This window comes from Melanostigma gelatinosum (genome assembly GCF_949748355.1).
Source record: "Melanostigma gelatinosum genome assembly, chromosome: 14".
NCBI lineage: Eukaryota > Metazoa > Chordata > Actinopteri > Perciformes > Zoarcidae > Melanostigma > Melanostigma gelatinosum.
The window spans coordinates 5,120,797-5,146,241 of record NC_136647.1 but is presented as its reverse complement, the minus strand read 5'-3'; the positions used below and the strand labels follow the sequence as shown (position 1 = coordinate 5,146,241).

Genomic DNA, 25,445 nt, shown 5'->3' with positions numbered 1-25,445 from the left:
TTGAAAGATACGTGGTTTTGACAAACGCTACAAACATATGATGATCTCATAGAATACGATGCATTGCTCCAGATGAAACTAGCCAACAGTAAATAATGGAGTTTAAATTAGTACGGCCGTAAACATCTACAGCAGTAAAATGCAACTGACACATTAATTCAGCAGTAAAATTCATTCCGAAACATCATAAACACAGACGGGGAACATTTATTGCACAATGAATACTTTTACTTTTCATACTTTAAGTACATTTTACTGATGATACTTTTACTTAAGTACGGTTTTGAATGCATGACTTTCCACCGCTGATGAGCAGGATCGGTATCGATACCTTATTCTGTAGAATACTAAATACCTCCATCCCTACTTTATATCTCCCAAAAATATTGACAAAAAGTTTATATTCACGGCAGCACACATGCAGACATTTGAGGTGTGAGATCTAAATAAATGTTTTGCTTCATTTGCCAGCAGACGAACACAAACCAGCACGTGAAACACACACACACACACACACAGAGAAACACACTTTCCTCCCTCTTAACCCCTCGGTTGCCTGACTTCCTGTCTCCCTGCTGCCTGAAAGCCGAGCCAAATCAATTCGTCTGCAGGAATTACAGAGCAATAAATAACGAGGGCCAGTCGGCAGCAGCGGAGACGGGCGAAGGGGAAGCCAGAGTTATGGGGCCCCTCCTGTCTGCATGTGCAGCGCAGGATGCCGGGGCCTCCGACCTCCAACAACATCACAATATCTCCTTTTTACGTGCTTCACTGCATGATGTTTACAGAATGAAGTATTTGGTGTAAGGAGAGAAAGGTGAGCGACTAATGACCGTTTAACTTGTGCACTGTTTTCAGTGATGGAATGATGAGTTACAGTAAGAGAAGAAGAAACAGATTTCCTCAATAAATGTATAGATATTACCATGAGCTCCATTCTGTCTTCTGGCCCTGTGGGTAACTGTGGGTAACCGTAGACGCCAGGCGGGGGAGTGTTGCTGCATCACCTGTGACCTTGGGTTGTCTTCTGGTGTTACCTGATCCGTCCTGTTGCAGACTGTCCCAGTCAAAGCATCACGCTGTCTCTATTACACACGCAGACACGGAGATACGTTTTCAATTATGATGTGTTGATTTACAAAAGCAAAACCAGTATTTCTCTATGTGACGTGTGAATGATTTGAACCTTTATACGATACTGTTACAGGCCTGACACATTGTAAGGGTTCTGTGTGTCTTTCTTTTACATGTATTCATTGTTGTTTTATTGCCAACGGGCGAACGGATTGTGACGTAACTTAAAAAAATGAGACCTTCCCTAACTGCGATAAAAAAAACAGTAAAGTAACTGAATGAACATGGAGGGCCAACACTAGAATTGAGACAGACGGCACGACAGGTTAATGCTGCAGCAACGCGCTCCTCGGATGGTCCTCTTTCCAGAGTTGAGAAGTCGTTCTTCCGACTTCGGTGGGTTCATGAGCTGTTGGTAACATTTGCTGCTGGCCACCGGCTCAGACCGGCTCTCCATGTGCTGGCAGGTCATTTTAATATTTTAGGACTCTCTGATGTTACTGGTTTCCTCTCTCCAGCAGCAGGCCGTGTCAGCAGACACCCGTATGGATCCACGTGGCTGCCAGTTGTGTCATGGCTGCTCCTCTGTGTGATAAGCTGCTCTCATGTTGTCAGTGTTAACTCAACATCCTGTGTCCACACTCTCTTCCTGGCCTTATCACGCACTGTGTGTGCAGACAGAATCACAAATACTTCCGGAGGTCAGTAGATAAAGTAGACCAACAAACATTACACTAAACCTGACACACACACACACACACATACAGAGTACAGGGCTGTAAACAGTGTTTGTGCTTATGGTCCAGGGTTCAGTGTGCTGCAGCATTGGTTAAACTTTAAACAGGGATAAACAGAGTTGCTACATGTCCGAGTCCATCTCCTCATTCTGTTTACTGGCTGATTAGATTGTAAAAAGACAAAATGTCCCATAAAGCAGTCCAAGTTTTGTCCCACATAGAGCTGAGTCTCCAGGAGTGTGACGACATTGGAGAGAGAAGACCACAAAGGACCACAAAGTACTACAAACTATATACAAAACTACAAAAACTAGCATTATGCAATAGCTGTCGCCTCTAACCCTGTTGGCTGAACAGCACAGGGACCAGTGGTCGAATTACACCGTGGCTTTTGGGGGAGCCCTATTTTTCCAATCTTACAGAGAATACCACAAATAAACAAAAACGTTCAATTTCAAGGCAATGGTTTGTGTTTCTTTGGTAAACAGACCAGACCGGGGATGCATCCTATGACAATTATGAACCCACAGCCTTAAATGTGACATTTAGGCCATACATGGCGCCAACAATGATGACATTTCATTTACTGTTACAAGAGAAAAAGATTTGAATATGAGGACTAACCGATGTGTTCGGAAAATGTCACTGTACCCACTATATTGTAACAAGAAGTGTATGCTGATAACAAACTGACCCCGTTCCGAATCCGCCGATTTGGACCCGTTCATTCAGCGGCTCATTTGGCCCAGACTCGGATCTCTTATTCAAAACTAACTACAGAATATCTAAAATCAAGCTGACCAACATCTTGATTGCTCTGTAAAAGTGTGAATACTCTTATCAATAAAACCAAAACAGACGTTTCAGTACACATAAAAGAATCAGTTTTGAATGCATGAAGATCCTTTTCTAGTTTTCTTTCAATTTATTTCTGTCTTTGTCTCATGAGTCTGCTTTCTTTCATCCTATCTCCCAAACTAAACTCTTCATCCCATTGTGAGTTTCTAGCCTCCAGGTAAGCGGGGACTTTGAGAACCGGGAGGCTGTTTGGAGTTGGTACAATACAATATTTGGCACAGCAAACCTTAAATATTTAGGCTGCCGGAGATGTTGGAGTTTCTATGATGTTATCAGGATGACGAGTCAAGAAAGACGCCACAGATATTGTCAGCAGTGCAGTTTAATTTGCCTCTGAGAGACATTTCTCTTGCCTTTTTAAGGATAAAACAGTCTCGTCTCAGTGCCTTCAAAACAAATATGATCCTTTGATTGTTGAAACTTGCCAAGTGATGATAACTGCAGTTGATTCAACAAATACAGACCGGAATTTACTGAGAATGGATCTGGAATATGTCTGGCTCTCTCTGATCAAAGCTGGCAGTCTGTGTGGCGGAGGATGTGGATTCAAACCTGAGCAGTCAGTTACCATGACCTGCAGTTCACTCAAACTCTGGACTTTTCCCTCTTTGTTTGGCATATTGTTTTGCAGTTGGAAGAAAAATGCCACGTGAACTCACATGGCACCAAATAACGGCAACAGGATGCCTTGAACAGAAGATTTCTGATGTTCAAGCCAGTAATCACACTCTGGTGCGGACTAACAACCAGTCCAATTTGCTTTCGAGACATCTCGGACCTGCGTTGGACTTCTGCAGATGTCCAATGTTTGTTTGACATCTAGGCCGAGAAGAACACACAGAATATGTTAAATCAAGTCCACAAAAATAGAGACGTTTAAAAAGTATTTCACAAGGAATTGGAGGAGAAGGGGTTTGTTAGCACAGTAGATCAGTGCTGAGTTACTTCAAATCTCTTCTTTCCACCGGACATGCCTCAACATGCACGTCTAAAATAGCACTTTAAAATAATTAATAATACTGGTTGTAATTAATCTTACACACACACACACACGTACACACCTCCAGACACCCAGACTGAGACCGTTATCAGCTCATGCAGGAGGGGAGCTCAGAGAGAGAGAGAGACGCTCTGGGTGAGACAGATTTATTGTACATGGGAGATAAGAGACACACTCACATATGTACAGACCACACACCGTGTACACAGGCGATAACACACACACACTGACACATCATCATGCACACACACACACACTTCAAAAGCCTGTGCTGGCTGGGATCACTGCTGCCCTCTCCTCCCTCCTCTTGACCCCTAACCTCCATCTCTTGATTCTCTCGTCTCGCTGTCTCTGTCTTTCATCTTACTCACATTTTTCTCTCTGTCTGTCGCTGGCTCTTTGTCTTTTCTAGTGCGGATTTTGTGGGAAGTTCTAGTTCCCTCATTTTGGTCATAAAAGGCATTTATCGAAGTTAAATGCTGAGCTACGGACTAAGTCTGGTTGAGGTTAATAAATAAAGTAAAGTCAAATTAAAGTAAAGTCAAATTAAACTCATATTGAATGACCATGATATGACGAGATATTTTCAGTGATATGGAAAACATTGTCAAAAGTTATATTGCACAGATTAATGAAAATAACATTGCACATGGAATTGAAATGTAATAATGTACGATGTTAAAAAAAGTGCTATTGCACCTGATGTGGTTTTTATTGCTGTGTTCCTGCAGAAGAGGGAGGAGTTATATACGGTAGTTTGATGGCCACAGCTAGAGATGATATAGAAAATACAAGTTTGGAAACTAGCCATCAGATGAACTAATCTTCTGTGGAGGACAAAACAAAGACAAACCTCTTAATAAAGTGGTTTATATCATCTAGATAAGCTGGAGGCTCGTTTACAACCTGTCTAATGAGCTGAACTCCCCCTCTGGACATCGCTGTAGCAACGCCATCATAATACCAGATCTCAGCTGTTCATTTGTTGATCATGACTGATGAGAATGATCGACAAAGCTATAAGGCTCAGGATGTAATAACCTGTACGTTTCCTTTCCATTGGGAACAAATTGGCTCAGGAAGGCGACTTTACACGGATACTGGCTGAGGATTCTAATACACTGAATCCCCTAAAAAAGCAACCAGGTAAGTGTTCCTTTGAATCAGAGAAAATCAGCCAGGTGAGCTAGATGAGCCGACGAGCTCATTGCACACAGCTGGAGGGGCGACGCGTTGAAATCACGTCTGGGTTTGTAGGTTTCCAGTGAAAGCATCCGCAAAGACAGAGAAACAGACACACAGAGCTGCTTTATTTTAAATTATACTTTATTTCATATAAAAACAAAACAATAAACAAATAAATTAGATATTTCTAAAATAATTATCTGGAGGAAATGTTTAAGGTGATTGTTTACAGTTTGTGTCTGGGAGAAGAGCAGATCACTGGAATGTAGAGATGCATATGTATCCGGACACTTTGCCTACGTTTGCATTTAAATGTGAAGAGCTTCATTCTAAATTGAGACACCAACTGTCACCAGACGATTGACAGCGTGGAAAGCAAACAAAGAGGGAGAGAAGACACGCGAATCCTTCATTGACTAAACGGCTGGCTGGTTCCACTTCATTTTGAAATCAAACCCTTCATTTTTCACATGAAACAAAAAAGACCAGCGAGCAGTAGCAACACAGCTGGTGATGCAGGTATCGGCCAAGACAGACACATGTTTCAAACCTAAATCAATTCAGTTCCATGGAGTCAGTTTGGTGAACTTTGGTGAATTTTGACAGGCGTATTTCCATACAACTGTCAAAATGGTCGCTTTGTTTGCGTCTGCAGGTGGGCCGAGGACACGGGGGAGTTCTCTGCAGCTGCTCTAGGCGGCCAATCTGAATTAAGATTTGTAAATTTAAAAGATGGCGGCTGTGGGGATAAAGATAGGGGCGTATGGGAGAGAAGAGGACACATTAGCATAATAAGAGCCTCTTCATTTGCACACAAGGCCAAGCTATCCCCACACCACCAACCCCACCCCCGCAGAACTCCCTCTGGTCCGTAGTCACACCCATTAAGCCTGCAAAGCCTTCATTGTCCGGCCGGGCTACGGACCTGAGGACCCCTCGCCAACAGATTGGGCTGGGTGAAGGGTTACAGCCAGACAAAGGAGGCTCCCTCCCCCCCCTCTCCTCTATTTGAAATCAATCACACTGGCTTTCACAGGCAGTGCCCCCCCTCCCTTGTCAACAGTGACAGTGGGCTTGGGCCAGCTCCCCAGCATAGTCCCCAGTGCTGAATCGTCAGTACTGCTTTCAGAGTCGAGTCCCACCCTGGACACACACCGTCTCTGACAATGTAGACTGAAATACTGAAGCTGTTGTTGGAGGAAGACCACGTACCGTTGTCTCAAACGATACGTGCTTGTTTGAACATGTTAATGAGTCTCATGACCGTTTCCAAACTCGTTTTATGACTTCAGAAATGCATCCGAGGGAAAGAATTGGTGGTTTTCATCCAACAACAGCAACAAGAACTGGAACTCCTTCTGGTATTCAACCACAAATTGTTTGATTGGGCTGGAGGTCGAAGCAGCTTACTACAAAATGACAAATGGAGGGTTTCATTCCAAAAATGTAAGCCATCGTTAAAGGCCAATTCCATTATTTTTGTACCACATACGTTTGAGGTTTGAGTCGTTACATTTTTTTTTGCAAAAGCTGCTGATGTAAACCAATTTTTAAGAGCATCTACTGTTTGTTTATGATTTGGGGGTGAGGTCAATGTTTTGTGTTTCATTGGGTTCAAACATTCCCTCAAAATTTTATATTTTGGAATAAAACCCGAACATGAATACAGTGTGACAGCTGCGACAGGTTTGGCACTTGAAACACTTGATTAAATTCCTCTCTCCTTTCGCCTCCAATAACCTTCATTTTTGTGTCATTCAGAATAATTTATAAAGGCAATCGTCTTTCTGCTGTTGATATGTACATGCAATATTTTAATATTCTAATATATTCACAGGACATCGTAAATTCAGGCACTTTGCTGCCACTACAGCCACTTCTTAGCACATGAGATCCTGAGATTTAAGACCGTTCTTTTCTTTTTTAAATAAGCAACACAAAAGTAAAATAATCTTATATAGAGAGATTGATATTTAACTATCAGTTTCTTCTTTTTTTATCATAGCAAAATAAATCTTTTTGTTTTTGTAAAAATTGTCTTCATCAGCGAGGTTTCTCGCCCTGGTTTTGGGTTGTGTGAGGAGATCATTGTCCTTCAAAGAAAGCATTTGGAGGCCTTTCTGTGGACCAGGATCTTCTCCTGTTGTGTTTAGTGCCGCAGTTTTCCAACTTTTCCAACTGTTCTTGGACACAGCACCGGAGCTGATAGTCCAAAGTACCGCGTTTTTTTTGTTTGTCCTCTTTTCTGATACCCACGGTGAAATGTTTTTCCTCAAACCTTCACCATGTGATGAAGCCCACCGGCCTCAGTGCTCCATGTGCATACATGTGTTTATATGTGTGTGTATACTGTGAATGCCCACCTATATCTAAGGGCTTCGTCTGGTGCCATAATGGAGGTCCAACTTTAACTTGACGGAAATGCTTCTGCGGACCGCCAATATGGCCGCCAGTGGATGTGTTACATGTGTTCATGTCTGTAAACGCGTTGGCGGCGTCCGTTGCGAGTCTATCGCAGCGCCGTCTTCATGTCTATCCTGGAGCGCACGTCCTGGTAGCCCAGGAGGCAGGGGTCGGTGGACAAGGCATCGTGGGTAAAAACAGAGTCGTTGTCAGAGGAGCAGGAGCTGGACGTGTCCTCGCACGACGGGGAGTACTGCTCGAAGGGCGTCGACAGGTCCAAGTACTGAGGGGAGAGAGGGAGTTCAGACATTCGAGAAATGTTGGCGTCTCAAGAAACATCAAGATGTTTGTGAAAAAAAAAGGCTTTCGGACTGCGAGTGAATTCGCTTTTAGTTGTTTCAGGACCACCGAATCCATTACCGAGACAAATTAAAAGCTAGAAATATGTCTTTTGATGCATGTAAGAACCAAAAAATCCTTCACGTGAAATATTGACCAATCTGCAGGCTGCTCTGACGTTTCAGCTCTTTGGACGCTGTCGCCGAACATTACATTTTTGTTGTTTGGAGCCTCTAAGCCCCGGATTCTGCTCGCTGTGCATTAACTCTCGGGAACTAAATACATCTGGACTGCAGATTGTGAAAGAGAGGATGTTTGTGTTAATTTCCACGAGTGCATATGTTAGGCTGTGTGCATGTGTATGTGCAGTTTCATTGGGGGAGTAGGCGCATGGATGTGTGTTTGAAACCCACCTCGTCAGAGATGGACAGCAGCACTTTGTCCAGCTCCTCCACCAGCTGCTTGAACGTCGGCCTCTGGGTGGGAACAGCGTGCCAGCACTCACGCATCATCATGTAGCTACAGAGGAGAGAAAAAACACACAGCAAAGATGATTTTGACCATTTAGAAAATCTATGAGAACATTGTCAGCTTTGCAAAGTTTAAGTTCAGTTGATGGATGCAATGCTTATGTTATATATATATACTACATACAGGGTTCATACACATTCTAATCAATAAAGACTTTTCAGTAACTCTGAAGCACATTTTCATGATCATACAAACTTCTTTGTTTGAATAAAAAAAAAGGATAAATGATCCGAGTCTGACGTTATCCCACACAGAGAACAATGTAACGCGACAAAACTGACCCGCCGAACATTAAAGTGTTGTTTAAACAATACAGATTTTGTCACATTTTGCCACATTTGTTCTTTTACACAGGTATTTGGGAAGCCTATTTCATGACTCTTCCTCTATTTATAATATATGTATATTTATTTTTCCAAAACTTCTCCAAGCTGTACAAACCCTGTGTGTGTGTATATATATATATATATATATATATATATACACATATATATATATATACATATAGGGAGGGGTGTTACAATCATATATGTACACCGGTATATCTATATGTGAGAGCCAAAAACATACTAAAAGCATGATGAGTAAGACACTCTGGCTTACAGTTCATGTGTGCAGTTGGAGGGTTTGTCCATGCGGTGTCCTTCCTTCAGCAGCTTGAAGAGCTCCTCGACGGGGATACCAGGGTACGGGGAGCCGCCCAGCGTGAAGATCTCCCACATCAGTACCCCAAACGACCACCTGAGCAGAGACGAGGGCATCAGGTCTACTTTTGTTTACAGTGGTGTACAACGGCGTTCGACAAAGACAGCGCGCTTGAAGATACGACACAATTCACCCTTCGCTACGCTCCTGACCCTGGTCGGTGCTGACCAATGCCAAAGGTCAATTCAGTTTGTTGGCCGTTCAGAGTCGATGAGTACAGTTACGTGATGCTTTGACAAGACAGGTAACGGAAAAATAATTGTCTTTGTTATAAAGAACTAGGTGTTTCCCTGCAGGTATTTTATGTACGAGAAGTTGGACTTACACGTCGCTCTGGTGTGTGTAGACTCTGTCAAACAAAGCCTCTGGTGCCATCCACTTCACCGGCAGCCGTCCCTGCAGAGCGAACACGGACAAGTTAGAGACTCGCATTCATTTATCGCAACAACTCACACGTTCTTCTGTTTCTAAAATGTTTTTCTTTTTTCCTCGTTCACAATCCTCCCTCTCCTCCCTCCTCGGCGCTACCTCCTCTTTTCTAATTAAGTCCCATTAAGCCTGCTGCCAATCAGTGGGAAACATCAGACATCTGTCTTGAGGAGTATGAAAGCTGTGAAAGGAACCTGGCTGAGGGGCAGACATGTTTACAAGCAGCCTCTCTTTTCTTTTTCTTTTTTTTTTTTACAAACAACCAGCTTCCGCTTTCACCTCTTAACAATTTAAATATCTTGACCTGAAGATATTTCATTTGATTTATTGGATGATCTCAACATGGTACTTTTTAGGGGAAATATTCCTGTTACTTTACAGGGTCAGAGGTCAAATATAAGCACATTTTAGCTTCTCAGCTGTATAACATTAAAAGGAGAGCAGCAATTTAGTTGTACTCTTACTCTCCCTACTGGAAAGCAAGTTTCCTCACTGCAAAGCTACAGGAGTGATTTCTGAATACATTCCGCGACAAACTGTCACTCACGTTTGTGGTTTTCTTGTAGTAGTCGATCTGGTGGACCCCTCTGGCCAGGCCGAAGTCAGCGATCTTCATCACGTTGTCCTCCGTCACCAGAACGTTTCTGGCTGCCAGATCTCTGTGGATGCACTGCGGAGAGAGAAGAGAGAGAATTAAAGACTGACACCAAAGTGAGTTTAAGGCCAACAGCTGGTCTCCAGATTAGAAGATTAGCATAACGTTTAAATGGCCCTGATTGATATGCTAAGAGATTGAATGTTGAATTTGGAAAGTGGGCTGAATGCGTCAGGGATTTTTATGAGTATGTTGCCAGTATTTTTAAACCGCTCCCCCTTTGGCAAAAGTATAAACTTACAGTCCAGGCCCAACAAGAGGGTCGAACAAAACTTTATTATCAAGTTTATACATTCATGAAATGCACTTTTTGAAGTGAGACTTGTGGTGCGACACTTTCTCTTCTGTTCCAAGTCGCGGTTCGGAGTATTCATGCAAAAACATGGAGTTACGGGAGGTAGAAATGATCCACTGCACATTTTCTCCAAAAATGAAAAGACTCAGGAGTCTAAAGTCAACACACAGCGGCTCATTTTAGAGAACGCATCAAATTTAAAATGTCTTGATATAGAAACCTGGGAGTTTGAAGAAAAAACAAACCCCTTGCGAGGGAAAAAAAGAAAGGCACTGTTTGCCCACATTGAATGGATATCATTAAGTTTATTTTGGTTTTCATTCGAAATAGATGTGGGATTTGTGGGGACGTGGAAAATGAACCAGGGTTGGTTTGTGGGTGTCCCCATAATGGAGGGTTAGTTTCAGGCTCCTGCATTCTTAGGAGGCCGTAGAGCCAGAAACCCGATGCCTGCACCCAGACGACGGCTCTGCTGCCTGTTTGCTCATAGATTTATGGCAGCGCTAAAAGGGACAAAGCCCTGCGATGGAGGGGACGGACAGATGGATGGAGAAGAGTAAACAGGACTGAAGCTGCGGCAGCTTTCTGCTTAGGAATGCCTGTCTGAGACACCGGCTGGCAGACAAAGAGACGTGTTGATAAGAAGCACACAGACAGAGTGCATGCTGGGAAAATGAAAGGAATAGAAACATGAGGGGGCTGGGATGGGAAGAAAGAAAGAAAGGGGCAGACAGATGCAAAGACAGATCTATCTGAAGGCCAAGTGCCCCAATCCCAAAACACAGAATTACACGAGAACTCAATCCTAATCCTAATTCCAAACTTCTGACACTACAAAGCATCGCCTATCCTGCTTTCCTTTTGTGGCTCCATTTCCCAACCAGGGATGTGGACACATTTTACTGAATTGTTGTCTGATTCCTAAACATCCCTCTTAAGTCCCTTGAGATCACCTGAAACCATAAATCAATCGTCTGGCTCACACCAAAAGTACTACGTATTAGAAATCTCAAGTTACATTTGAGTGCTGAATATATCTGTTGGGGCTACCTAAGCATATGGATCGTGTCTACTACAATTAGCAAGGAAAACGACATGGTTTTAGTTCACATTGAAGCAACAGCAATGTATAACAAGCTTAGTCGTCTCGGGGTTCTTTTTTCAATAAAGTTTTGTCCATTAATGGGAAAGAAAACATCATAAATTCCTAGAATCTAAGATGATGTCTTCAAATATCTCTGGCTTTTTTATTTTTATTTGTCAAGCTGTTGGTCGAAGAATAATCTTTTCTGTACTTAAGTTTCCTCACAAGCTTCTTAACTGCCGGTGAAAATGACAGAAACTCTTTCGACACAAAGTGCCCAAAAAAAGAAATGTACCTCAAATGTATAATTATCTATAAGTGTTGGAAAAATGGCCTCTTGCTTCCATGAAACATATGAAGAAAATATTTACAGCCAACACAGACTCTTTTTCTTCGACTACAAGACTCTTTAAAGTGAGCGTACCCTTTTGGAGGCCAGGTACTCCATCCCTCGGGCCACCTGGTAGGCGCAGGACAGCAGGTCTTTGAAGGTGAGCTGCTCTTCAGGCACCTTGGTCACATCAAAGGTGTAGTCCATGCCTGGGGGTCTCCGGGCCCGCAGGTACTCCCTCAGACTGCCTTTGGAGGCGTACTCCACCAGCACATACAGAGGCCCTGAGGGGGGGAACACAAACAGGATGAAGGACGGAGCTGTTTCTATTGTTGTTTCAGCCTTGAGGCTTGGGATCACCATCGTTGAAAAACGAACTAAATTCGTTGTTTCTTGAGATTTACAACAATAAGCACCCTCAGTTGAAGCAGAAATGAACCAGTTTAGTTAAGATACTCACCATCCTGTGTGCAAACCCCAAGCAGGTTTATGATGTTCTTGTGTTTGTCCATGACCTTCATCAGCTCCATCTCCGAGATGAGGTCTGCCAGGTCTTTGTCTGTGGCGTCATCTTTCGGGAAAAATACATTTTGTTTAGAAGACAGAAGACTGAGGCTGATATCGAGAGGCATTTTTGTGTTTGCATTCTTTCTCTCCTACCTTTGAGCATCTTGACCGCCACAGTGGAGGCCGGATCTGAAGAGTCCTTGTTGATGCTGTAGGCATCGGCTCTGACCACCTGACCAAAGCAGCCTTCTCCTAGAGGTTTGCCCAGCGTTAAACTAGAGAGAGAAAGAGCGAAAGTCAGCGAAAATAAGCATGCACAAATGACAACTGTACAAATCCATAATTTGGGGCTCTGGCTTCCTAAAGCAAAGGCTGGGTAGAGCCAAAAGCTGGCTGCCGGCTCCTTTCTTTTTTGGTCCCACAAATGAAGCCAAACTAAACTTAGTGAAGAAATACTCTCTTTGCAAGAACTTTTAAGTAAACTCTGAAGACACATTTCTTTCAAACGTGACAGCAGAGTGTCATTTCTTTGCAGATGATGGCGGACGCGATTCTAACTTGCAGATAACTTACTTCTCTCTGGGGAACTCCCAGTCCGGGTCGTAGGGCAATTCAAACTCCATGACTCCAGCCAGCATGGGAGAGCAGCTGGACGAGAGGCGAGCCACCCTCATAAGCGACGCACTGGACTTCCCTGACGAGTTGGACTCCACCGAGTACTGAAGGAAGAGGGACAGAAAATGTTGTTAACATGAACATACAGGAAGGTCTCAAGTGTGGGCGGCTCGAAACCACTATAAACATGCTTTGTGCAAACTCAAGCATACCCTGGGGCTTTAGTCACTGTCGACTACTTCTTTAAGTTAGAGAAGACAGACTTGGAAGTTCCCATAATGCATAGCGCCCTGTACCTGTCTGCGAAGAGGAAACTTGGAGAGCTTCTGGACTGGTAGGGCATCAAACGGCTCCCTTCTGGGGTGGACCTGCATTCGACACAACACCACGATGACGATGGCCATGATCAGAGCCAGGAAACCACAGGCGTAGATGATGATGTCAGTGTACTTTGTCTCCAAGGTCTCAATAGCGTCTGCTGCTTCCTCCTCTATAGGAAGAAAGGGACAATTTAAAAAAAGAAGATATCACTCGCTGAATCTTTTGCTGCCACACATTGTTTTTAACCCGGTGCAGCTTTATATTTAAGTTTGGCAGCTTGGTGCAGTATTTGGCAGCAACGCAAGCATTTTTGGAAGAATTCAAAGTTTAAATAATTCTAGCAATTAAGTAAATTCTTTTCAGCTCTGATTCATGTCGCCTTCGGTTTGTTCTTTACCTGAGAGGACGCTGAGCCAGGCGGACTGGTGCGCAAATCCAATTGAATTTCCAGCCAGACAGGTGTACTCTCCTGCATCCTCCATGGTCACTTTGGACAAGTAGAGCACCTCCACCTCTGACATGTTCAGACTGCCGGTCTGCACAACACGATTGCAGAAAAAGTGATAAAACAGATATTCAGCAAGGATACAACTCCTTTTAAAAGTTCCACTAGAGGCTTTAACTGTTGTTGTGCAAACGAATGCTACTTGTTTTTGGCACTTGTACGTCAAGAAATCATAACCATAGTAAAGCAAATTGGAGGAGATAAAGGTAAAAGATAAAGCAGGTTCCAGTCTTTTGGATATCAGAACACAGCGATAAGAACTTGAGCACACTTTAGCTAACGTTTGACTAACCTTGAGGACCCGAACGTAGGGCGTCCCATCGGAGCCGTAGCGGCTGCCGTTCCTTTCTATGTGTTTGAGCCACTGAATGTGAGGCTGGGCGTCGCTGTAGACCTTACAGTGGAACTGGACGTCGCTGCCCACCACTGCTGTGATGTTGGCTGGTAGACCGGCCTGCAGGATGGGCCTGTGTGGGGAACGCTCTGTGTTGGGAAGAAATCAAAGAAGAGCTGAGCAAAGTGGGCCAAGATGAAAGAGAAACCAGTCAAAGCTTAAAGGATATCTGTCTATTCGGGGCCAACAGTTCAAAAATAATTTGGGGACATGGAGAAGGAGATTTAACTGATCTGCCAAGCTTGGTCTCAGAAGGCAGGGAAGACACATACAGGAAACTGGAATCATAGGGAGCTGGGGCTAAATAAATCCTGATATTTGGCCGTTTCACAGCCGCCAAACATGTCTGCTTTGTAAGCAAATGTCTGCAATTGTCAAGCAGTTGTCACAGTCACATGTAATGTGTTTCCATGCTGGCATACCAGAGCAGGAAATGTCATTTTTGGATGGAAATTGGTTCCACTGGCACGGCTCTTTTTCAGCTGGTCGCCGGGGCTCTCTTTGATCTGCGGTTACTCTCGCTCTCTGATCTCGTTAGATGTCTCGTTAGTCTTCTCCCCCCGTCGGCGAGAACAGAAACCGACCCCGCGGTGGACGGGCGGCGAACAATTGAACAAACAAACCGCAGCCCTCCTCGATCTCCTGTCACAGGTCAGGTAGAAAACTGGTGTGGACGCCTGATCGTCCACGTCCTGCCCAGGCGCCCCTTTCCCCTTCTGCTCACCCCGCCCGCTTATCCCCTCCCTCAGACTGGAGGCATGCCTTTTCCACAAGTGCTGAATAATGACTGTTGCTATACTGTCAGCCAGATCACAAAGGGTTGAAACTCAGATTTAAAGAATAATCTCTTATGTCTGTTTCCCTGAATTCTGAAAATGAAACTCTTGAAAATGTGTCCAGACAGCGCTAGATCATCCGTTTCTTACCCAGGACATCGAGGACGTAGCTGTGAGCGATTGAGCCATATTTGTTCTCCACCAGGCAGGTGTAGTTTCCTCTGTCTGAAGGCACGACGCTCTCCATCACCAGGCTCCAGTGCTGGTGTCTCAGCTAGCCAAAGAATCACGCACAAAAAAATACATCAGCATGGATAGACACTCACTGAGCGTTATAAAACTCATATATGACTGTAAACTCTGCCGGATCATCCGAATGAAACCAGCTGTGATTAAGCTTTATTTGTAATTCAGAAGATGGAACCCATCCTCACCTTGATGCCCCCGATGCGGTGCTCTCCTCTGAATTCACGGCCATTCTTTAGCCAGCGGATGCTCGGCATGGGGCTGCCCATGGCCGGGCAACGGAACTTCACCGTGTTGCCTGCAGGAACAGCATACAGCTTCTTCTCCATACGCTGAGTGTGGGTCCAGTAAGGGCCTGTATGGACAGAGACCAACCAATGAGATGTTAGCCAGAGAGGGCTCTGATGACGCCTGGAGGTTGAGTTGTACTCGTTCCCAAAGGAACAACAGCAACATCGTACCTCTGGAGAAGTAAACCTGGTCGTTTTCGATCTCAGCCGATGAGTCCTCCAAACCGTTGTCCTCATCATCGTCCCCCGACCCCAATAAGTCTGGAAACAAATACAGGTCACATGAAATAACACTTTTCTCGATCTTTACCGATTAATCTGCTTGTGTCATCTCAAATGTAATGTAACATAATGAGTGTCTGTGAACAGGTGGTTGTTTTGTACAAGTAAATAACTTTAGGTACAACCGTGAAATGCAACACCAATTTTAAATCCCTAAAACAACTGCTCGTTAACAGTGTTGGTGTCATTACCCGCCACAGTGATGGTGAAGTTCCTCACGGGCTCTTTGGTTCCCCGCAGAACACACACATAAACGCCAGAGTCCTCGTATGTCACGTCTGTGATCTCCATGATGGCTCCGCGGATCTGGATGCGGGGCGTGGGCAGAACCCGGTGCCCCTCCTTGTACCAGTTCACCGCCATGCCGGGCCGGGTGCTCGGGTCGCAGCGCAGTTTCAGGACGTTGCCCGGCTCCAGCAGAAGACGCTCCGTGGTGTCCTCACTCAGGTCGTCAATAACATCTGTTGAAAGAAATTAACAATCGGCACAAAATTGAGTCTGTGCCCCTCGTTTTGTTTCTTTCCCTCATCTTCTATATATTCTACTCTTTCTCGCACATGTCAGCAGGTTATTTCTTCTTCTCCTCTCTGAAGTCAGTGGCCGTCCCCTCAACTATGACCTTCAACACTTCAACTCCATTATCTCCTCTAACAACAAACACACAATGAAATTGCCATGGCGACCAGGAGGCCTGTTCTCCTGTGGATTATTGTGGGACTGAGAGCAATCTAGCTCACACTGCAAACTCCCCCCCCCCCCCAAAACAGAAAGAAGAAGAAGAAAAGAGAAGGAAGAAGAGAAGCTGAAGCTAATGAACATGTTGCAGCGTGACAGTGGACGGAGAGTAAATCTGAGGGGCGGTGAAGGTTCACTGGAGATCTAAGTGAGCGACGGGAGGAGAGAAGTTCATTCCAGCCTGGGGAGGACGAGCCCACACAGATGGCCGCCATACTATCTTCAAGAGTCTGTGCTGTCTTCTCTGGGTTTTATTCTGAACAACTTAAACTCCCGCATTGTCAATATTTCAAAGGATTGCAATGTCAGAAAAGGATTCAAACTAAAACACTTTGGGATTTGACAATGTTTATTTAGAATTTAACATTTTCCAGCATGAGAACTCGGTTACCTGATGTGATTATTGCAGCAGTCAGGTCCACATTTCGAGAAATGATGGGACCTGTTGGGAGTAAAAAGTTAAGGTGAGAATATATAATGTAATACTTGGTCTTGACAGATGCTAAATTGTCAAGACCAATGTAGCACTTACTGCGCTGTCTTTTTTGGGTTTCACAAACTTATTCTAAACAGCTTAAACTCCCGCATCATCAATATTTAAAGGGACTGCATCGTCATAAAAGTATTCAAACTAAAACACTTTGTGATTTGACAGTTTATTTTGGATTGAACATTTTCCAGCATGACAATCAACTTTTATTTCAGCCTCATGAGTCCATATGGTGATATGATAATTAGGTTACCTGATGGGATCTCTGCAGCAGTCAGGTCCACATCTCGAGAAATGATGGGACCTGTTGGGAGTAAAAAGCTGAGGTTAGAATATAACGTGTTACTTCGTCTTGACAGATGCTACATTGAAGTATAATTTGGCTAAAAGTCTGGACTCATTGTATGAAGTTGGCACCAAAACGAGCAAGATTTGCCCAAAATGTTGGTGTGATCATAAGAGTGTCTCACCAGGCAGGACCTCCAGCCATGCCGACTGCATGGCCTGAACTGCCTGTCCTTCGTGGGTGCTCTCGGCCATGCAGATGTACTCTCCCGCATCCTCCAGACTAATGTTGAACATATGCAAAGTGTTCACCTTGGACGCGTTGCTCTGCAGGGCCTGCGTGGAGGAGTGATCATTTAAACCTCCTGTATATCATCTAATAATCATCTAACATGATGAGGACTGAATCAAAACATGAAATAGTTTGTTTGTATCTGTCGGCGGATCTGTTCTCACCGTCAGAGCCCTGAGGCGAGGCGGTCCTCCCTGGCTGACCTCCGTCTTCAGCCACTGCACCTTGGTGGACGCCGACCGGTGGATTTTACACACCAGCTTTGCCTGACCACCCACCAACCCCGTGGTGTTTTCTGGGTAACCTGGCACGATCAGAGGCCTGGAGACCCGAAGATCTGGATAACAAAAAGGAGATACATATAGAAAATGAGTCTTCATTTTAGATATTAGGGAGGCATTTCACCTCCACTTGCATTTCAAGCTTGAACCTTTCTTCCTCTGAACAATTTTATTTACTCCTAAAATACCAGATTCCAGGTGTCATGTTATGGTGAAGTCACAGGATAAAAGAGTCCAGTGTTTTGAACAAACTGCCTCAAACCTCCTTGGTCTGAACAAGTTCTCGAGTGAACAAGACAAAAACAAATTGTCAAAACACACCCTAGAGGTTTCAGTTTACCTCTGAAAGGTCCGGCAACAGAAGTACACCATGTACCTCAACAGCCGCTGTCATTTAATGCGACCAGGAACCGGTGATAGAGTGCCCTGATAACCCAGCTACCATCGTGTAACCATCAGCCACAGTGCCCTCCATTCACCGGGTCACTCGCCCATTGGTGTGCTCGCCCACTCACTTGTTGGAGCATATGTGCGCCCTGGCTGGGGACCTCGCTCGCTGCTCAGTCACTCAGAACGAGCAATTTTCCAGGGCAATTTTCTGTCTGATTGCTTCCTGCGAGCGCTTAGTGAAAAGGCAATCTGTTCCCTTGTCGGAGTGAAGTGCTTTCAGGAGCACACACACACACACACGGCTACAACCTTTGTGAGTGGGAAATCAGACACGCTGATTGGTCAAAGCAGCCATAAGGAAAACAAATTAAAAGAACCGTGCTGATGGATAGTTTTAATGTGAACACATTACACACACACTAACTGGGTCACAATATTAAGAATAAGAGATCCCAACAAGCATCTTTATCTAATGGAGCAAACACACACACACACTTACAGCCGTGCTAATGAACTTGCAGAGAAGGGGACGGTGCCCTGGAGTTGAACTCGGAGCAGAGTGTGAATTGTCACCCAGAGGCGAGGGGGCAAACACAACACAACACAAACAAACCGCTCGGCCGGTGCGAGCAAGCTATCAGCCGGCCGGCCGGTCGGCTGGGCCGGCGGCGCAGAGCTCTCTGTGGAAACCAGTTGGGACAATGAGGAGTCTCATGCCCTGACCCGGGAACAGAGCAGCAGAGCTACGGGTCCGTTTTACCTCTGCAAAGCTACAGAACACCTCAAACCCCTTTCGTTTTGTTCGAGAGGAGAAATGCTGAAGTTTGATCCAATCAGCGTTAAGTCTTAGGACTTAACTCTTTATTTTAATGCCATAAATACTATCTATAGTCAGTGACTATGCAGCAATTTTTAAAGTGTTTATTGATGTCTATATAAACAGATATTGCATGGTTGTCAATATCATATAACACAGTTGCTATCATATCAATCGATCTACTTATACTCATACATATGATCTTCCTGGGAACAGTTCTTCTCCGAACAATTCTCCATCTGCTGTCGGAGGCCAACAGATGCGACGGACAGCTCCTGAAGAATTCTAGTAAGTGGACCTTGAGTCCCACTATTGTTTCTGAGGTCATAAATGAACCTGCGACTTCAACATCTAAAGCTAATGAAAGCATCTGCTCTTTTGCGTCTTCGTACAGCATTAGATATGATTACATACTTCGCAAACAATCGTTCATTACCTGTTTATAAAGTTACAATAAACACTTCCGCAGGCAGCTCTGGCCTGTTCAGCAGATGCCCTCCTAAAACAAATCAATGCCAACCAACTTATGCAGAGAACAAAGCAAAAGAGGACGTTCTTTGGGACACTCTGTTCTCCTTAATGTTGTGTAGTTCAACAATTACAATATGCTACACATCCATTTGAGGAAAAGCTTTTTTTCTATCTCTTAAAAAAACAGGATTAAACCATGCAAGGATTGTATATTTCCTGTTTTTATGTTGGCGTTGATGTTTGAATAAGGAGCAGCCACAATCTATTTAAGCTTGCCAGATATGTACAGACAAAGGCTATACTCAGACTTTTCTATAATCTGTAATGATGTGGCAGAAAACACGACTGAAAATACGTTTTTTGGGGGCAGGGGGGGGGGGGGGCATTGGACAAGTCAGATCCCTGCATTTAGCAGCGTGTGGTCAGTAACATTAGATGTGTAATTATATTTAGCAACATGACAGAAAACGCCCGGTGGCTTGTTTCTGTGCAGACATTTAGGAAGCAGTCTTCCACTTTGATTTGAGTCTCTTCTAAAATCACAGGAACTCCAAAAGGACCAAGATAAAAGTTGGAACCCTGCCTTCAAAGCTGCAACCTGCATGTTTTACGACCTGAAGATCTCTGTATGATCCTGGTTCAACTCTTAACTCATCCTTCTTCAATAAACCGCAGAGTTTTTTCTTTTGCATGTTGTCCTCTCAGCCAGCAAGCCTCGGCTGGCCTCGCCGGGGCTCAGAAGTACAAAGATGCAGAGGAGACAGCTTCTGTGCTCGATGCCTCCAGGGCAACGACCCACTTTGTCTTTCATCAATCTACACACAAAAATGTCCCCACGTCCTTTAATTTAACTTAACATCATCTACTTCACGGCAAAGGAGAAGCAACTGATTCCACTGATTGTATTGGTACTGATTGCACCTTAACCCAGTGGAAACAATCTGACAATTGCTGACATTTTGCATCGGCTTCTGTTTGTAAAGGATCAACGAACCAGCCCCCCCCCCCCAATCCTCTGTAGCTGGCACACAGCCAGGCAGATTTACACTTCCGAGCCCCAGGACCTCGGACGGATCAGGTAGCTCAGTTTACGGCAGCAAAAACACTGAGAGCTTCCCCCCCCCCCTCCCCACCTTTCTCCTTCCAAGACTGGACTGCAGCCTCTCTGTCATTTTTCCTGCCACCTTGACTTCCTCTGTGGTCACGGCTGCGAATAAACTGACACTTCCTGAGAAAGGAAAGTCGGCTGGTCGAAAACCATCGCAGGTATGTTGAGGCATTTTTTTCTCTGCCCAGTAAATTGCGAATAAAGACGTAATACAATCAGACCTTTCAGTCACACACTTATCTTACTTTTATGCAACACAAAGCCCCAAAAGTGAGGAAAGAAACCATCTGTGAAACCTCTTAAAATGATGTGGTTTCAGATTTGACAACATTTGATAGTTTCAGGCATCATCACCTGCAGGGAAATAAAAGCAGTTCAGGCCTTACCTTTAGTCCTTCCTTCGTTGATGGCCCTGGCTGAGACTCTGTCCATCAAGCAGAGCAGGAGAACGCAGAACGTGCAGATATTCTCCATCTTCTTCATGCTTGTATTCTGGTTAAAAAGGCAGAAATATACGCCGGAAGCCTGGAGTTGGCCTCACACTCCGGTCCCTGGCATTGGAAACTTCAGAAACCCACAAAGCCTCTTAATCCGGATCCTGCAGATGCAAACAATGGGAGACGGTTATCAGCTGATCAGAGATCTGTCTGGAGAGCAGCCAAAGACACAAACTTCTCTGTTCCGTTTTAGACCAGGTGGAAAAAAACAAAACACAAACAATTGTTCAGACAAATAGTAAAAGACGCTGTTTTGACTGTGAGCAGCTGTATTCTTAACCAGAGGTCCTGCTAACTGTCCCGCTCGTCAGCCTTACATTATCCAGGCTCTTCTGCGTCATGAATAAGGAGCAGGGCTGTTACCGCCTGTTGTTTGTCAATGGATGGCCCGGCTCAGTCTGCCCCGGGATAATGGGCCCTTACTGGGAAAACACTTGAAACTTGCCAGGAAGCTACAGAATCTGAAGGAGCAGCAGAGAGACTCGACTGGCAGCTGGCTTGAAACTTCAGGTGGAAACAGGTGACTGCTCACTGGAGCATCAATCTGACTGCAGAGGGCTCATGTGATACCTCAAATTTGAGCGTTTTCCATCACAAAATAACTCATAATTTCACTTCCTGGCGATGATATTCTCATTTAATCGAGTAAACGTTTGGTCCAAACTTTGTCAGAGAACAGGAGAATAAATCAAAGTGTGCAAAAGCCCAAAGTTTTAATTATTATCACACATTAGATCGAGAAGCAACAACATACTCACAATTATGAAGTTGCCACTAAGTTCAGGATGAATATATATTTGGCATTCTTGTCTGGAAATTACTTAATTTATTTCTCAAAATACTTAAACCTGTTTTACAACAATGTGCTTAACTGCTGAATGCATCAATGCTATTCAAATATTTAAGCCCTCTAATAGAACTAGGAGCAAAGTTAATAAGAAAACTTCCACAAATGTGCATATCTGTATAAATGATAGTACAACAAATACCTCAATTCCATGAGAAAATACAATTATTAACACTTAACTAATATTCATAAAAACCTTTAAAAAAACAACTAATTTAAGTACAACGATGTCACCATGAACTCATTCTGCAGACAAACTATAAACACTCACAGCCTACAACAAGAACACGAAAGGAATAATGCAGTGACTTCTTCTGCTGCGACTCGGACCAACTGCACACAGGCGCCAGACCCTGGTGTGTGCGCCCCATGCACGCAGGCCGCGCCCACACACACCACACACACACACACACGCACGCGCGCGCGCACACACACACACACACACACACACACACACACACACACACACACACACACACACACACACACACACACACACACACACACACACACACACACACACACACACCGTGTAAAGAACCAGCCTGCTGAATGAAACGTATTCTTTCTCAATTAAGTACTGGAAAAAAAGCTTTTTTCTCCTGCTGCTGCTAATTCCGCTGGCACGCTGCCTCGCCGCTGCAGCCAAAACACTTCTACTGCATTCTACTGTTTCTGAGGTTGTAAGTAATTGCTTATGATGCTTTTAGTCGTGATTTAACCAACACACTGCTGCTGAAATGAATGAAACAACACATCTCCAGCTGTCTCGGTCTGTATTCACCCACCTTTCCTCCCGGTCTGTCGGCGCAGGGATGACTGGCACCAGGGGGGGAAATCACTCCTTGTCCCGTTCGATACGAGTGAATATTGAAATCCTCATTTGGAGCTCCGTTGTCGCCACTGTACCTTCCCCAAAAGCAGTTCGTGGGCGGCTCTTGTGTGTCCAGCTAAAAACAAAGTCAATCTTATAAATCCATTACTAACAGCCCCTTGGAACATGAACGACAGCTGCCGGGCTCTGCTGGTGACCGGTGGAAGGAGCTGTGATCCCCCTGGGCAAAGTCCACTGCAGCCGGCCGCTCACAAGGCTAAATCCATGGAGAGAAAGAAAACCAAACACGGAGCCAGAAAGTGGATTTTGCGCGTGTAATAAAACTGTCCCTTCTCGCTTAGAAAATACTGAAAAAGATCCAAAGTGGCGAGACTAAGAGATTAATAGAGGTTGATAAAACGTGCCCCGTCGTTTAGAGTCCTCTCTCTGATAAACTGTAGTCTTGGATAACTCTTTACGTGCGTCTTTACGCAGCGCTTCTGCGAGCTCTCCTCTCCTGTGTGTGAGTGTATCCCGATGAGATCTGAGCTCTGCCGCTCAAATGTGTAGCTCAGCCTCCTCAGTTCGTTTTCCTTCTACCGTAGAGAGAGAGCGAGAGAGAGAGAGAGAGAGAGAGAGAGAGAGAGAGAGAGAGAGAGAGAGAGAGAGAGAGAGAGAGAGAGAGAGAGAGAGAGAGAGAGAGAGAGAGAGAGAGAGAGAGAGAGACTGCGTCCTCCACACACCAGCACTCACTCCGCTGCTCTCCGGACGGCAGTCACAACAACAATGGTCTGTGAGCGGCCAGGGGAGTAGGAGAAAGGGAGGGTGCGCTTCTGTTACCCCCACACTAAAAGCCCCCATCCCTCCAGAGAGCTGGCAAATAAAACCCAAGACCCTCATCTGCCTCCCCCCCCCCTCTCTCCATGGTGCACAGCTCAGAATCAGAAGTTTTTATATTTTGTGAGCAAACTGCAGTCTTTATGCCGTCTCCTACAGTGACCGAGTGCGTGCCAAATTAACCACATAAATCACTTCTCATAATGTATTGCGGGCTAATTGTCCTTTATGCAAACAGAGCATTAAGACCTCACATTCAGTTGCTTTAGTGAGTTTTTAACAGCATCAGTGAAAGAAGAGGATGTGTAATCCCATTAAAGCTGCAGTCCAGCTCTGTTTTCATCAGCTTTATGTTAAAGTGAGACCTGCGTGTTAATGTTGCAAGGCTGTTTCTTTTTTATTCAATTCAACATGACAGAAACGTGAAAAGTACGGTAAATGAGATCTGCATGCAGGGCAAATAAAAAGAACACCTGATAATGACAATAAAGTGATAAAGATGTGAACATAAGATCATATACCTTCACTGACTCATTAACTTCTCATTTCTTCCTTAGTCTGCTGGTATTCCATCAAAAACAAACGTTGAAAACAATAGATAGTTATATTAAACATGTCTTTTTTAAAGCATTTAAAAAAGTATTTGTATTGTATTGTTTTATATTCTATATTAATGTTCTTGACTTTTGCGGTACTTTTTTATTTCCTCTTGTAAAATGTAATATATTAATTGTATGCACCAAACACCAAGGCACATTCCTTGTCAGTTTACTTGGCAATAAACCTGATTCTGATTCAATCCATCTGTCTGTATCTCTAGATAGATTTTAATGGATAGCGTCACTCAGTGCATTCAAATCCAGAAGCAAGAAACAAATATATAGGAAAATTAAATCTCCTTTTTTTCAGGATTTTGTTTTAGCTTTAACTGTGATTTTTGTATGCAAGAGCAGCAATATTGCAGGTCATTTTTGTCAAGGGTCCAAGACATCAAGTATTGTGTTCCTTCCTATGATTCAATGAGTGTTAAGGAAATAAGATTTTTTTTAAACGGATGATTCTAGAGTAGAGGAATAGAGCTGAAACAAATGGTTTCAGCAACAGATAAAGTCCCTGCACACAAATGTCTCTTTTTAGAAGGCAGGAATATAATATTGTGGCTTTTTTGGGTGACATGACATCACACCTGAATGAACTGAATTTAAAGCTGCAGGTCAATTCACTTCATCTTTCTAAAATGAAGTACTTTATTTTAAGATGCACAATCTTTAAAAGCTTTCTGTCATGTATTTTAGTTTTTTTAAATTACGTGTTTTCAGGAATTCATGTTTTTAGCCAAACTGGAAGACATAAAGCCAGCAGTCATAGTGAGTTCATAAACAAAGGACAACAGAGCTAGCTGGCTCAATAATGGAACTCACTATCTCCTCATATAACTTCTACAGGTCACAAACTGTTATTTAAAAAACGATTAACGGCTCACCTAAGGCCCCTGGCCATATGACTAGAACGTCATCGCCTTTGAAGACTCCTAATCCATCTTTGCAGAAGTATTTAATGCAATGACCAACGTGTAATGTATATGGTCTGAACTGGTACTATACATCCTAGTTTCTGACTGTACTTTGTAGCTGACTGTACTATTTGAACTGTTCTGACTGTACTGTTTTAACTGTATGTTTTACGTCATGTATTGTATGTATTTTGTTTTGTCTCTTTTCTGTGGACCCCAGGAAGATTAGTGGTAGCCAAGGCGTCAGCTAATGGGAATCCATTGAATAAACAATAAACGCAACACATTTTTAGACAGCCTCTCTTAGAAAGCATTCGGAATGTTGCACGTGGTTGTTCACATAAAAAGTGCCATAGGCCTACATAGTTTTGTAAAGAAGGCTAAACGAGAGCTAAAGATATAAGTTCAAACCCTCCATGAGCTACCACTCATGTCTGTGTGCGAGCGTGAAGCTGAAAGCTAAGTCATTATCTTGGAAGCTGAGCGAAACAGCAACTGTGATTTTG

The 25,445-nt window shown here is 44.0% G+C and overlaps 1 protein-coding gene across 1 annotated transcript; it reads right to left on the bottom strand.

Annotated features, from left to right (window-relative positions):
• Positions 1–4,987: 4,987 nt before the first annotated feature.
• fgfr4 (fibroblast growth factor receptor 4) lies at positions 4,988–23,098 on the bottom strand. The gene is made up of 22 exons (XM_079283043.1): positions 22,564–23,098; positions 20,818–21,029; positions 17,529–17,701; positions 17,258–17,408; positions 17,041–17,091; positions 16,689–16,739; positions 15,754–16,023; positions 15,452–15,541; positions 15,179–15,345; positions 14,895–15,018; positions 13,867–14,057; positions 13,467–13,605; positions 13,045–13,238; positions 12,707–12,852; positions 12,287–12,408; positions 12,087–12,197; positions 11,720–11,910; positions 9,809–9,931; positions 9,158–9,228; positions 8,731–8,868; positions 8,010–8,115; positions 4,988–7,540 (listed from the first exon to the last, which is right to left on the bottom strand). Exons 2-22 carry the CDS (start codon positions 20,912–20,914, stop codon positions 7,364–7,366), a joined length of 2,883 nt encoding a protein of 960 aa, XP_079139169.1. The 5' UTR covers positions 20,915–21,029; positions 22,564–23,098; the 3' UTR covers positions 4,988–7,363.
• Between the last annotated feature and the right edge of the window lie 2,347 nt (positions 23,099–25,445).

What these genes read in the sequence shown, in the direction of transcription:
- fgfr4 (XM_079283043.1), bottom strand. Translation starts at nt 20,914, where the DNA reads ATGAAGAAGATGGAGAATATCTGCACGTTCTGCGTTCTCCTGCTCTGC. An exon ending in ACCGCATCGGGGGCATCAAG is followed by an intron (nt 15,019 to 15,178) that starts GTGAGGATGGGT and finishes TTCTTTGGCTAG; the next exon opens with CTGAGACACCAGCACTGGAG. An exon ending in AGTTTCCTCTTCGCAGACAG is followed by an intron (nt 12,853 to 13,044) that starts GTACAGGGCGCT and finishes CTCTTCCTTCAG; the next exon opens with TACTCGGTGGAGTCCAACTC.